At 38.9% G+C, this 13,235-nt stretch overlaps 1 protein-coding gene across 1 annotated transcript in view; it reads right to left on the bottom strand.

Moving 5' to 3' along the window:
- LOC104964079 (enhancer of polycomb homolog 1-like) overlaps positions 1 to 12,348 on the bottom strand; it is a 51,229-nt gene extending 38,881 nt beyond the window's left edge. The window contains exon 1 of the mRNA XM_010792802.1: positions 11,947 to 12,348. Within this exon, the coding sequence (XP_010791104.1) occupies positions 11,947 to 12,099 (153 nt within the window). The 5' untranslated portion in view covers positions 12,100 to 12,348. The remainder of the gene's footprint in view (positions 1 to 11,946) is intronic.
- Positions 12,349 to 13,235: the final 887 nt, after the last annotated feature.

Genomic DNA, 13,235 nt, shown 5'->3' with positions numbered 1-13,235 from the left:
ACACAGTACATTTCAATGTTAACAAAAGCACACAGAAGCTGTATATGTTTTGTGGGAGTTTGATTTATTTTAAATTAACACAAATACAAAATTAAAACCTATAATTGCACACAAACCATTATAAAAAAACAAACTATTTCACATAAACCTCTGGTTTTTGCTGGGACAGTTCAACTTGATTGGGGGGGGTGGCGCTGTACGCAATATAGGCCTAGTTCTGTTAGTATAAGATAATAAGTATGTACTTAGTTGATCCAAAATCGGGAAATTGTGTTATGAAATAAAAAAAATGTCTAACTTTTTTTTTTTTTTTCAATTTTTGGCGCCCCCGATGGGTGGATGCGCCCTTAGCATTCACCTATACTGCCTATGCCAAGGGCCGGCCCTGGTTAAGAATAACAGAAGTTACTTGGAGGAACCCTATTGTGCTCCTTTTCTGGTTCACATTTGTATTTTTACTGTTTTCATGCTTTAATCTCATACTGCCGATGCTGCATGCAGAATAGTGGTTGACAAATTGTGAAACAAATCATCTGACATTGTAGTTTCTTTTTTAACTTCGCCCCGCTCGACACTTTGCTTGATTTCAGAGCCTTAAATATGTCGGACAGATTTTCCCAGTGAAAAACAGGCTGTATGCTACATTAAGCCTTGCTCGTTTGTACTGTTTTAGGGAGCACTACACTCTTGCTTTCTCCTTGCTTTTCAAGGATCATTGCTCACCATTGCATGTGGTTTTGTAATTTACAGGCTGTGTGTGTGTGTGTAGCGTGGCTTTACTGAAAAGCTGTCATCGCCGAAACTCCCTCGGCACGTGCGGCTTGTTTGTTTTGAGCCAGGCACTTTGTCTTGTGTTTGGGTGAAAGTGAGGTCGGTGTCTGCGGCCCTGCTGGGAGCCCACAGGCATCTGTTGTGTTTGCCTCTTTGCCAAACACCGTTCTTGTACTCGCACGCATACACACACACACACACACACACACACACACACACACACACACACACACACTAAAGAGCCTCACACTCTGGCATACCACCAGTTGCTCAGCATGTGACCTTGCTGGATGGAAATGTGGGGCACGTCACCTGACCAAAGTCTCCGTAGCCTTCATGCTGTGAAAGTTGCCTAGTCAGCCGTTTCCCCTTCTTTATCCCACTGACAGTTTTATATTGATGTGAATGTGCGCAGGGAAATTAACACCAGTCTTGAGGCAAGTTTTGCAATCTATATCCTCATACGGTTTGCAAGCTAGGCAAATGAGTTGGCAAAGCTGAGTTGCTAAGTTGTGGAAAGCCAGAAAACTTTGTACGGGTCCTGTTTGGGAGTCATTGGATTTTCTTCAAAAAAATGTAAAAGTTGTTCTTTGTTCGAGATTTTCCTACGCTTTTATACACTACTTTTATCATTTATATTAAAGTGCCTCTGGGGTTTTCCCTTTTCTGTTGTGTTTCTATAGGTTTTTGTGCGTGTTAATGGCCTGCAAAGACTGGGGAGGGAGTTTCTCTCAAGCTAACAGCAGTATGTGGAAAAAGAAAGACCGTTTTGAGCATTACAGCATGTACATTTTGGAAAAATCTTTCCTCAATTTATGACCAGTAATTTAGGGCTGCACTTTTTGGAAAATGTGCAATTATTTCTGAGTAATATTGTGAATCACTTTGCAATTGCTTTATCAGAGGGAATCTTTTTTAATTTTTTTAATCACTTTATTCTCAATCATTATGTTGAAATGATAGTTTCTTAAGATGATCTGTAAAGGATTAGGAAAGGTTTAGGGTTATTTTAATTCTGTAGAATACGGTCTTTATGACTTCTCTGCAGCTCCACAATGACCTTTTTTAATTTAATACGTTTTTATCTTATTTGATCATTTTGCTCACATTTGTACCTATGTTAATATAACTTATTCTTCTTTATTCAATCTAAATGGACCGAGTGTCAGGAAACCAATGTCCCCTTGCAATTATGAAAGTATTTCTGATTCCTATATTTTCTCCCATTAGCCTTTACCAAATAATGCTCTAAATGCGATTTGGATATTGCACTACTCCATATTAAAAAGATGAATCGTGCAGCCCTAGTTTTACATCATAGTGATGCAAAAGTTGACCTCCTCTCGTGTTACAGAATTATTATACCCTTACAGAAACTCCTTTTTATCCACCATAAGTTTAACCGTAAAAGTTTCTCAATTCATGATCAGTCATTTGTCCGCCTGAGCCGAAAGCGCATTGTCATGGTTGCTGTTAATTTCCCACGAACCTACTCGCACTGGTTATTAAAAACCACCCTCTACCGCGTGTTGCTTTAAACCGCCTTGTATTGTATGCATGCGCCTCTCGACAGCGTTACCCAGCAGCCCTTGCAGCTGTCCGTCATGTTAAGTGGCGTTTACAGTGTCTGGGATAGTAGCTGTCGGAGGCGAGAGCGAGGAAGGTGGAGGAAGCTCGGCCTGCCTCAGCAGACCTGACAGTGATGGATGTGGTGATTTTACAGGGCTATTTCTGGACTCTTGTGTGTATGTGCGAGAAAGCGAGAGCGAAAGGAAAAAGCTATCAGCTAATGTTCTGTATTCTGACTGTTCACCTCAATTTAAGTCTATTTATTCTCCAGCAAATAGCCGGGAAAGTAAACAAACGCATTGCTTGATTGGGTTTGGCAGCCTGCGTGTTTTCGCTCAATGCAGTTTGATTTTTATGAGTTTTTCTCTTATTGTGGAGAAGCCCGAGGACATTGAGGCGGAGGTTTTGGCATTCGCCTATCGGGGGGAATGATTCAGTGAGAATTCGATAGGAACATGAAGGTTTTTGTGAGCGTACATTCATAGAGGGGGTCAGAGTAAATGCTTTGGGTGAAAGTGTAAGCGTTGTGAGCTTCGTATCTAGAAGCCTTAGGGAAGCACTAAAATAAAAGTGCAAGGCTGTCCACAGCAGCGTCTCCAGCTACATCCTCAGAACAGATGGCACTATAAAGCTCCATGAATTTAAAATACAATTACTTGCCTTTGGTACCACAGACCGTGTTGAATAGTGTTACTCCCTAAGCCCAAACGTGGTTGATTATCAGTTGCTCTGGGACTCAAAATAAATGTAATACAGGCTGAACGTTTGTAAAAAAACACAACATAATGTTGTTCTGAATGTGACACATTATAAAGTTCACTTTTATACCTCCCTGGCAGTTAACATACTCTTTTATTTATGTTAAAGCTAATTTTCAGGTTCATATTTATATTATGTTCCTCTACTTTAGCATGTTTCATGCTTTAACGTTCTAAAAGCTCTTTATTGTTCTCATACTGCCTGTGCGGCATCACTTCTTTTCACCCTCTGTCTGAAACCAGAGCCCAGTCTGCTCTGATTGGTTAGCTGGCCGGCTCTGATGTGATTGGTCAACAGCTTAGAAATGTCCCGCCCCTTAACACATACAGTATATCGGAGCTACATAGTCGACCGTAATGTTTGAAAACTTGTAGCCGACTGAATGAGAAGCTTGTATTAAAACTAAATCCAGCTTACATTGAGCTTGAAGCTAGGTGGGAAAACAGCTTACATAAATGTCTCAGCAGAAAATTCTCCATTGATATAATGGGGTGGCACCGTCTGACTAGGGCTGCTCAATTAATCGCAATTACGATTATGGCTTGCAACGCTTACGAAAACAACGTAATCGAAATAAACGATTTTTATTTTTTACCATTATTACTTCTTTTTTTCAAAAAAAATGTTTCAATTTTTTTTATTTTTCAGTTGAATTGTACTTAAAGTTCAGGGTAATCAACTGTTAAAAACATACTGTTGAAATGTTTTTCTCCAATAAATTGATGTTTTCAAAGTAAATGGATTATCGTTTTTAATTATCGTGATATCAATTATTGACCCAAATAATCGAGATTATGATTTTTGCCATAATCGAGCAGCCCTAGGTCTGACTTCAGTTTATTGTTCAGAAATTGCAACTTTTAGGCTCACCACAGGATACAGTGCTTCTTTATTGCTGTTGTGTTTAAAGTAGGTTCTGAATTATGTTTTGGTATTGCTCTAAATAACTATTACATCTAGGTAATACAGTTTGTACTGAATAACATAAACGGCAAATGTTAATGTTTCTCTTTCCATGTGGAAATTAATTCGTAGAGACTTGTTGGTTGATATTTGGTTTGCCACAGAACTTTACGCAATATTCACTATAGCATGATATTTATTATCATAAAATATGTATCAACATATACTGTGCCAGAGTAGATCCATTTTGCCAAACCCTACTTGTATGTGTATTTGGGGTAAATGAATCCTCGCCCTTTTGTTAAACACTCCTACCAATCAGTATAGGAGTAATTCGAAAAGCTTTGCACACTGGGGCTCACCATGCAGGGCTGCTGTGTAGTTAAGCTAACAGATGAGATGTAGACAGTAGAGCTGGCAGTTTAAACTGTCACATAACCTGCAAAAAGAAGCAGTGACTTAGCAAGCGTTGGTTGCAGACCTGTTTTTATGGAGAAATCGCATTTAGGTGTAAACCCTAGAGACCAAACCAAAATCTGACCGCATATTGAAACTCTTCAATGTTGTATATCCTCCTCAATGTGTGTACTTGCGTTACACATCAGTGACTGTACCATGGCTGACTTGCAGTAAGCAAAGTCTCTTACTTTCCAAAAGACCACAGTGACACACTCATTTATTTAAAGCACACACACTTTCTGCTTGACTCAAATTCAAAGGAGCTTTATTGGCATGACCATTTCCAAAAACATCGTATTGCCAAAGCATGTTGAACAAGGTGTTACAACTTACAACAGCTAATAAGTATTTTGCTCCTCTCCAGCTCTGCCTTTTTTTCACTTTGTTTCAGTGTTTGTTTACTTTTCGTTGTGTGCATTTAACTTTGTCCGCAACATGCAAGCTATTATATTCTATTCTATTTTATTTACTTACACTATTATCTGTTGTATTGTGTTGCACTGTTGGAGGAGCCCGTGACTTAAGATTTCCATTGCCATAACCACACAGTAGCTATGTACAAATGACAATGAAAATCTTGAATCTATTCCCTACCACCTCTTCCCACTCCCCCCGTGTTTCCGACAACCTCGAGGAATACAATAAATACACTCCTCCTCCCCAGAGAGAGATTGTACAGAGCCGCTTTGTTGACAGTCTGCCTGCCAGTGGCTCAGCGCCCAGAGGCTCGCCTACCACCACTGACTGGGACCGCTCAGACAAGAAGAAGCCCGCCAGAAAACCAGTTACTCAACCCGCCTGCCGTCCTTCCTTCTGGGACATTTCCCCTAAACAGGCTTGGCAGCAGCAGGCTTTTGTCACACTGACTGAGGGTAGATAAGGCCTTCGGACAGAAACAGTGTCAGGCTTTAATACTTGTGCTCCTGATATGATTGGTCTCTGTCCAGCTTCCTTATGCATAGCTACAGTGTAGTTATGACAATGAAAATCTTAGGTCAGAGGCTCCTCCAACAGTGCAACACAATACATTAGAATACAGTAGAAATAGGGCAGAATAGTCCATATACAAGTAATTAGAATATTGATATATATATATAAGTTGCAGACAGATGGATGTTATGGATGTTCTTTCAAAAGTTCAGGTGTTTAACAGTGTTATGGCCTGAGGGATGAAACTGTCATATCATTCTAGGTTGAATCAATTATCTTTTATGACCATGTTGATCACAGATTCATTCACATAAAAGAAAACGTTTCCTCTTTCTTAAATGTAAATAGCGTGACATGTGTTAGTTTGATTTTGTTCCACCTTCCAGTTCTGTTTGTTCGCGTTCAAGGTGTTTTTCACAAGTCCCTTTTTAACACGTGCCCTCAATCCCTAATATGGTCAGCAACACATCTTGCTTGAGGTCATGTGTAAACGGGAGCAAGGGTTGATACTCGGGACAATCTGTATCCCACCGGAAATCCTTATTTTTAAGGGGGAAATGGCTGTGTTGTGAATAGATAAGATAAGAAGTACTTTAATGTTTGTGAATGAAAGCGGCACCATTGCAGATGACGACATCATTGACGTTGGACACTTTCACATGGAGCAAGCAAACCAATTACAACACTCTGCTGAAGATGTAGTTGCAATTATTTGAGTTTAATGTAGAGGTGATCGGGGATCAGAGCCGATCACGTGATTTTCAAAAGATCGGAATCGGGACAAAAAAATCGGGTATCGAATTTTTTTATTTTTTTTATTATATGTTACAAAACAAAAATGACCATGTTCAAAGTCTTAAAGTCATCCTGAGACCTTAGTTTTGGTTTCAAATTACACAACATCATGTATGTGTTGCTTCTTTGGGGCTTGTTTTCATAGACCTGGTTGCTTATTTCTCTCAAATCTGGCAACAGAGTGGGCAGGGCGCAGTGTCTAATTGTAGCAGTAAGCTAACGAGTACTGATAAGCTTTATTTTGTTTTGATCCAATGCTGCACAACTGAACTGATCCAATGCTGCTGTGAAAGAAAGAAGCTATATCCATGTTGGATAGAATATCCAATTTAAATAAAAAAATAACCTTAAGGGACAACTTGAATGCTTTTTTTTCTCTTAATGCATTGCATAAAGATCGGATCGGGAAAAATCGGTATCGGCAAATTGTCAAAATCAAATGATCGGAATCGGATCGGGAGCAAAAAAAGGTGATCGGGACATCCCTAGTTTAATGTATGTAGTGACTATTTCTGATTCAAGAAGTCAGTGAAGAAACATTCCATGTCTCGCAACTTGTATTATATTCAATCCCTTATAGCGGACATAAGCAGCTCTTTGCCTCCCATGTTCTTGGAAGTAATGAGAGACGTTTTCCACAGCGTAAATCTACATTGCATACCCCCCTCCTCCCTGCTTCTTCTTTCGTTGAGTTTTATGGCGGTGTTGAATTATCGCCTGCTGGTTGAACTGCCCCCTCAGCCCATCACTCGCCCACATGCCATTCCAGTGGCATGTTTGACAAGGCGTAAGACGGGAATGTTCCTGAAAGCAACGCTGGTGTGAATAGAGAAGTCACTTGCGGTGCCTCAAAGGTCATCCCTGTCATTTACTGGGAAATATGTGTGACAGAAGCTAAAGACGTTACACGATCTGGAGGACAAATGTTGCCCAATGTGTAACGGGATCATCGGCAGTTGTCTCCCTTGTTTAAGTTAGCTGGCGTGCATTTAAAACGTGGTGTTATTTCAGACTTAAATGTTTTGAATTTGCTTCGCTTAAAGAGGCCCTATTGTGCTTTTTTCCCCCTGTAGTGTGTTATGTAGGTTTGTGTGCATGTAAATGGTCTGCAGAGGCTGAAATCACAAAGTTCCCTTCAACTGGAGTTTTTTTTTTAATTTGGTCTTTATGGAAATATTACTTTGATTTCTTTTGTTTATGTCACTCATATTATGAAACCCAAATAAATTTAAAGGGGACCTATTATGCAAAATCAATTACATCAACATGTGTCCCCTCTGTGGAAAGAGACTCTGACATTTTCAGGAACAAAAGATTCTCTCTCTTTTTGTCCTGATCCATTTCTATAAAAACCTGTCTGAAAATGAGCTGATCAGATTTTGGCCACTTTGTGATGTGTTGTCTTGTNACTTTTTTTTTACTGTCATATAGTTTTTTACCAGTTTTACAACTATAATGCGGCTCTGATAACCTCAGCTCAGGGAGGTAAAGGCACACCTTGATATGATCATTATAGTTGTAAAACTGGTAAAAAACTATATGACAGTAAAAAAAAAGTAGTTATTAATAAACAAGAATAGAGTTTAAAAGGAGAGTGATTTGTAAAATATCCAAAAAGAAAAAGAAAATCTGTTTACAGTTCCGTTTCATATGTTGAGAGATGTATCCATAGATCTCCTAATGTTGCTCTCAAAGTGCACCAGATTGATGCTTTTAACTTCAACAAAAAAAAAAAAAACCTAGTGGAGGTTAGGTCCACCCCACTTAAATCATATTCAAATGGATAGGAAACTAAATACATTTGCGCACATCTTGTGTGTGGGGGGGGGGGGGCAGCTAAAATATTGCCTAGGGCAGCAAATTGGTCCGGGCCGGCCCTGTACTTAACATTTGGAATTTATAGGGTTAACTATAGGGTTCCGGATGATCCCAGTGTCTGGAAAATTGGTCAACTCTAACTGGGCAAAGTGGCCGTATTAAAAATGTCTGTATCCATTCGACGCTGCTAATGACAAAGAAGAGTCTAAGATCACAATAAAATGACGAGGATCGCCATCATACTTAAACAACATACAACTTAAAGTTTGGTCTCAATAAACATATGATGATTACTGCAATTTCTTCCATTTGTCCAGTCCATTCAACGCTCCCAGGACAGCAGCAATTAGTTGAATGAATCCCTGGCATTATGAAAGGTGTACATTTACTAGTGTTTCAGAGTTTAACAGATGTTTACTAGCAGAGTCACCACATATATGGAGAGCACACTGTAATCATGCAGACCACAACATTGAACGGGTCCGTCCATGTGGTTGAGGCTGTGATAAGCTTAGCGTGGAGTAGGGCTACAAAGAACTCCCTTTTTTTAAATCTCAGATTCATTGTTTCTTGGTTAGTTCAATTGATTAATGGGTCTATGAAATCTCAGAAAACTGTGGGAAAGGGGGGTCCAATGCCACCTCAAGCACATGATTATGTCTTTAACAAGGTCACGGTTGGTCCACTACGCAAAGAGATTCAATACATTTAATGTTTAGCAGAATAAAGAAACTAGAGATATTCACATTCAAAAAAGCGTGAGTCAGTGAATTGTACGTATTGTTTCTAAACAAAGAAAAGTATTAAAACTGATCAAAAGAGTTGGGTGATTTATTTGATATTAATCAACTAAAAGTATTATTTCCTGCATGTAGCATAAAGGGACTGCATTTCTGTGTTGTACAATTACAATAAATGAACCGCAATATTTCCACAGGCAAGCACTTTCCCCCTGTGTGGATCAATGAGTTAAAAATCAAGGATGCACAACTAAAAACACATGCACTTGCGGTACAATGAAGCAACAACATCATACATTAAGGGCTGAAGGAGTGAGTCATGCATTTTTTTTTTTTAAAGCACGAGCAACCAACAATAACTCAAACCATATTTCCTATGAAACACCTGACGTAGAAATTCAAAACAGACTTCTGAGCATTTGCAGCAAGCCTTGGCCTACCTCTTATGATAATATGATTGTTACATAAGGGAGCTCTCCAGCTGAGCACAACACAGACTTTGAAGTGACAGCAACCCCTCCCCCCGTCATCCTCCTCCCGTGTGCCACGTGCCGCCGGTCTGCCAGCCTGCTGAGCCATCTGACACACTGACACACAGCCAGCACCAGACTGGCTGCAAAGCACTGAATAACAACAGCATCCACCAGGCAGGGAAGTCTGGACTGATATTCCCACGAGTGCCACTTTGTTAGGACCAGTGGTGGGGGCCCTTACAGATTTAAAAAACACTACTGCATTAAGCCCCCCCCCCCCCCCCGCAAACACATACTTACAATATTTTCTTTGACAACTATTGCAGTAACTATGCTTCTGCAACACGGGAACCACTATTGCTTTACTTTTCTCTATTCAATTATTACTAATATTGAACACGTCGCCGGACCAAATTGCACAACTTGGGATATCAGAAATACACCCAAAAAGTGTGAACAGTCCTGCAGATTGTACATGTCCTCTTGTATACTTCTCAAAGTGTACACTTATTTGTGCAGACTGCTTTCAGAACATTTTTAATAAACGATCCTAATGCAAAGTGGTGGGGACAAAATTGGCCATTTCCAAAAGTGTAGGGGAAATATCCCCAGCATCCCAAGTATAAATGACGCCTATGGATATTCCCCATTTACAAGCCCTTATATTTAAACATGAGTCAAGAAGACTGCAGGTTCAACTAGGTCATACTTATCTAAAATAATCCGATGTGCTGCTAAGAATGACAGAAGTTGTCAAATAAATGTCATGCAATGAATGGAATAAACACATTTCCCATGGGTTACATCTAGTTTTTTCTAAACAAGCCCCTGCATCCAAAAGATAAGCACCATAACACTCAGCATAAAATCGGGAAGCAGTCTTTGTTTATTTACATGACTCAGTGACTCATTCATCCCTTAAACTGAGCTAAAATATCTACTTCTCTAGCTAAATCATAATACGCTAAGGATAGAACATGAACTCCCAGAATAGCTTGTGAAGTTATACAATTTGTATATTTGAAAATGTGCAGTGGCAAGAGAATTTGGATGTGGTTCAATCTAATCCAGAAAATCCAATGTCAAGACTGGGAAACCAGCGAGACCGTTACAGTGAGAGTTGTAACAGATACTGGAAAAAACAACCCTTTATGTAAAGTCAACTTAGATAAATAAATAATATAAATATGTAAATGCAGGTTTGTGATGCAAGACTGGGAGATTAAATACGATATCTCTCACCGCTACATTGCAATGAAAGTATTATTTAAATACAGTGAAGATCACAACAGTCTCAATACAAACAAACATCAAACGCTGAATATTATTGTCATCTCAAAGTGCTTAATAGCTGGGATGACCTGCACTAAAGCAATGCAATCATTATTTTTGTATTGATGTTTTATATGAATTTTCTATCAGCATTATCCTGCACAATCATCACTAATATCATTCCGCAGATTGGACCATTCTAGAATATTATATATTTTATTATGATTATTGATGCATTAGAGTGTCATCAAAGCTGCAGCTAGTTTTAATGACTTTGTATACTGCAGGGTAGCTTGTGAATTGACTCCAGATGTAACTAAAGTCATATTTAAGAGTTGATTATATTTCACACCATTTATCCAGATCTGCAAAGTAACTAAAGTTATTAATGAATGTATTGAAGTAAAAGTATTCACACACGTATGCCTGATCACATTGCTGCTGTAACTAAACAATTTCCTCAATTTAGGATCAATAAAAGTATCAATCTAATCAAAACACATGATGTATTATTCTGAAATGGGCCATTATGCATAATAAGTATTTTCACTTTAAGTTTATTTTGATGCCAATACTTTTACTTGAGTATCATATTGATTGCAGGACTTTAACTTGTAAAAGTATTCCTACACTCTGGCACTTCTACTTTTACTCAAGTACAAGATCTGAGTCCTTCTTCCACTTCTGATTGTATGTCATTACTGTCATGCCAATAAAGCTATTTGAATTTGAATCGAGTTTCCCCTCGGCAGCAGTGTTGACATTTCTGTACAAAGCAGCAAAAAATGAAAATACTTGATGTAAAGTACCTCAAAATGGTACTTAAGTAGTGTAGATAGATACTTTATTTATCCCATGTTCGGAAATGATTTTGTCACAGCAGCATTTTAACAGTAAGAATACGTATTGACTTTAAACCACTGGTCGTAACTGTACAAATAATTGGAAACACTGTATGTCAATATGGCCATGCTAATAAAGCTATTTGAGTTTGAATTGAGTTTCCCCTCAATGCATGGCAGCAGTGTTGACATTTCTGTCTGCTAGCAGCACAGATGCCACATATAATCTGAAATCACTAGCTCCCCCTTGCCCTGGTCCTTTGCAATTACGCCAACACAAGGCCTCGTCCCGACACACAGGAGACAAAATGTCGGAATTGCTGAAGTCACATGACTCCTTTGTACTTAGAAAACCACCTCACGTACAAATAAAGCAGAGCAAACCTGCTTATCTCATCCAAAAACCACACATTATATCCCCGTGTAACCATAACAATAACCACCGTCACACCAACGGTCCGTTTAGAACGGAATTCCGTCGTGTTTCTCCTGAGAAAAAACAGCGGCCATTTTGTGTGAAAGCTTGCGCAGAGAAGAAAAAAAAAAAGGAGGGACGCTTCATTTAAAAAATAATAATAAACCACATAAATTCAACATTTTTTAAGTAAATCATACCGATTCCTCTTCTTTCTCCATCCCCGTGGGCATCTGCGGCACGGCCCGGTTAATGGAGGCATACTCGTGCAGGTCGGGTAAATCCTCGCAACGGAACACGGGCAGCGGCTTGGTAGCGTCCAGAGCTCGCGCCCGAAACGACAATTTACTCATTTTTTCACAACTCGAGATGCAATATAAATCTATCGGATCTCCTGATATTCACAACGGTACCGAGTGGCGCTTTCATGGATGTTTCTGTGCGGTTTTCTCTACTCTAACGTTGTAAAGCTTGTATTTAGGGCGTCGCCAACGGAGCCGGGGGAAGGGCCCGGATCTTGGTCGCTCTCTCTCGGACTGTTTTTTTCCGACGCTCCGCTCCCTACCGTTGGTTCAGTGCGCCATGGACAACATGGCGGACATTTAAAACTCTTTTGCTCTGTTTCGTTCGCAGCGGTCCAACCCCCAGCGCGCGGACCGACCATTCCCACACGGTCCCGAGCGCTTGCGCGTTGCGGGGGTGGGGGGAAGGGGGGCAAACTGACTGCTTTACACACACACTTATATATTAATGATTGCAATTACCGTTAGGCGGAAATATATATATTGTTTTAAAAAAAATTGAGAATCTAAATGAACATTAATGAAACATGAGAAAGGAAAATAAACAAATAAGTAGATCCAATACAATTATACTAAATAAGTAGATAATAATTAATAAAAAGCCAAAAATACACAAATAAGTATACTTACAATGTATACTCCATTTAGTAGATACTAATGAATAAAAGCCAAAAATAAACAAATGAGTAAAAAAACATTATACAAAATAATCCCAATTAATAAAAGCCAAACAAATTATCAAAGTAATAAATGTATGAATACAAAAAAAGACTTGATTTACGTGTGTAAAACAAAAACAAGTAATGAAAGGCATAACTTTTGCTCCTATTTGCATACAACACACATATTGACTTTGCAGTAAATATGTAATATTAAAGACCAGTAACATCATAGCCACATTTGATTTTTAGTAGTAAATAAAGAGGAATCAAAGCTTATAGATCAATTTTTATTCCATTAAGTATTAATTCTATTTTTAGGCATGTTTTTTTGTATTTATTAAACCATACTACCATTAGGAATTACAGTAGGCTACACACAACTACCATACACATAAAGCAGTACAAAAAAGCCTCAAACTAAACCTATTTACCTATAACTTTGAATATTGATGTTATGGTAATTAGTGTTATGCTTTTCAGTAGACAAAAGATCATCCGTCTAAGTTTATTCCTTTGTGTTCATTT

This window comes from Notothenia coriiceps, unplaced genomic scaffold (assembly GCF_000735185.1).
Source record: "Notothenia coriiceps isolate Sejong01 unplaced genomic scaffold, NC01 NC01_scaffold00036554, whole genome shotgun sequence".
Classification (NCBI taxonomy): domain Eukaryota; kingdom Metazoa; phylum Chordata; class Actinopteri; order Perciformes; family Nototheniidae; genus Notothenia; species Notothenia coriiceps.
This window is presented reverse-complemented; position numbering and strand designations above follow the sequence as displayed.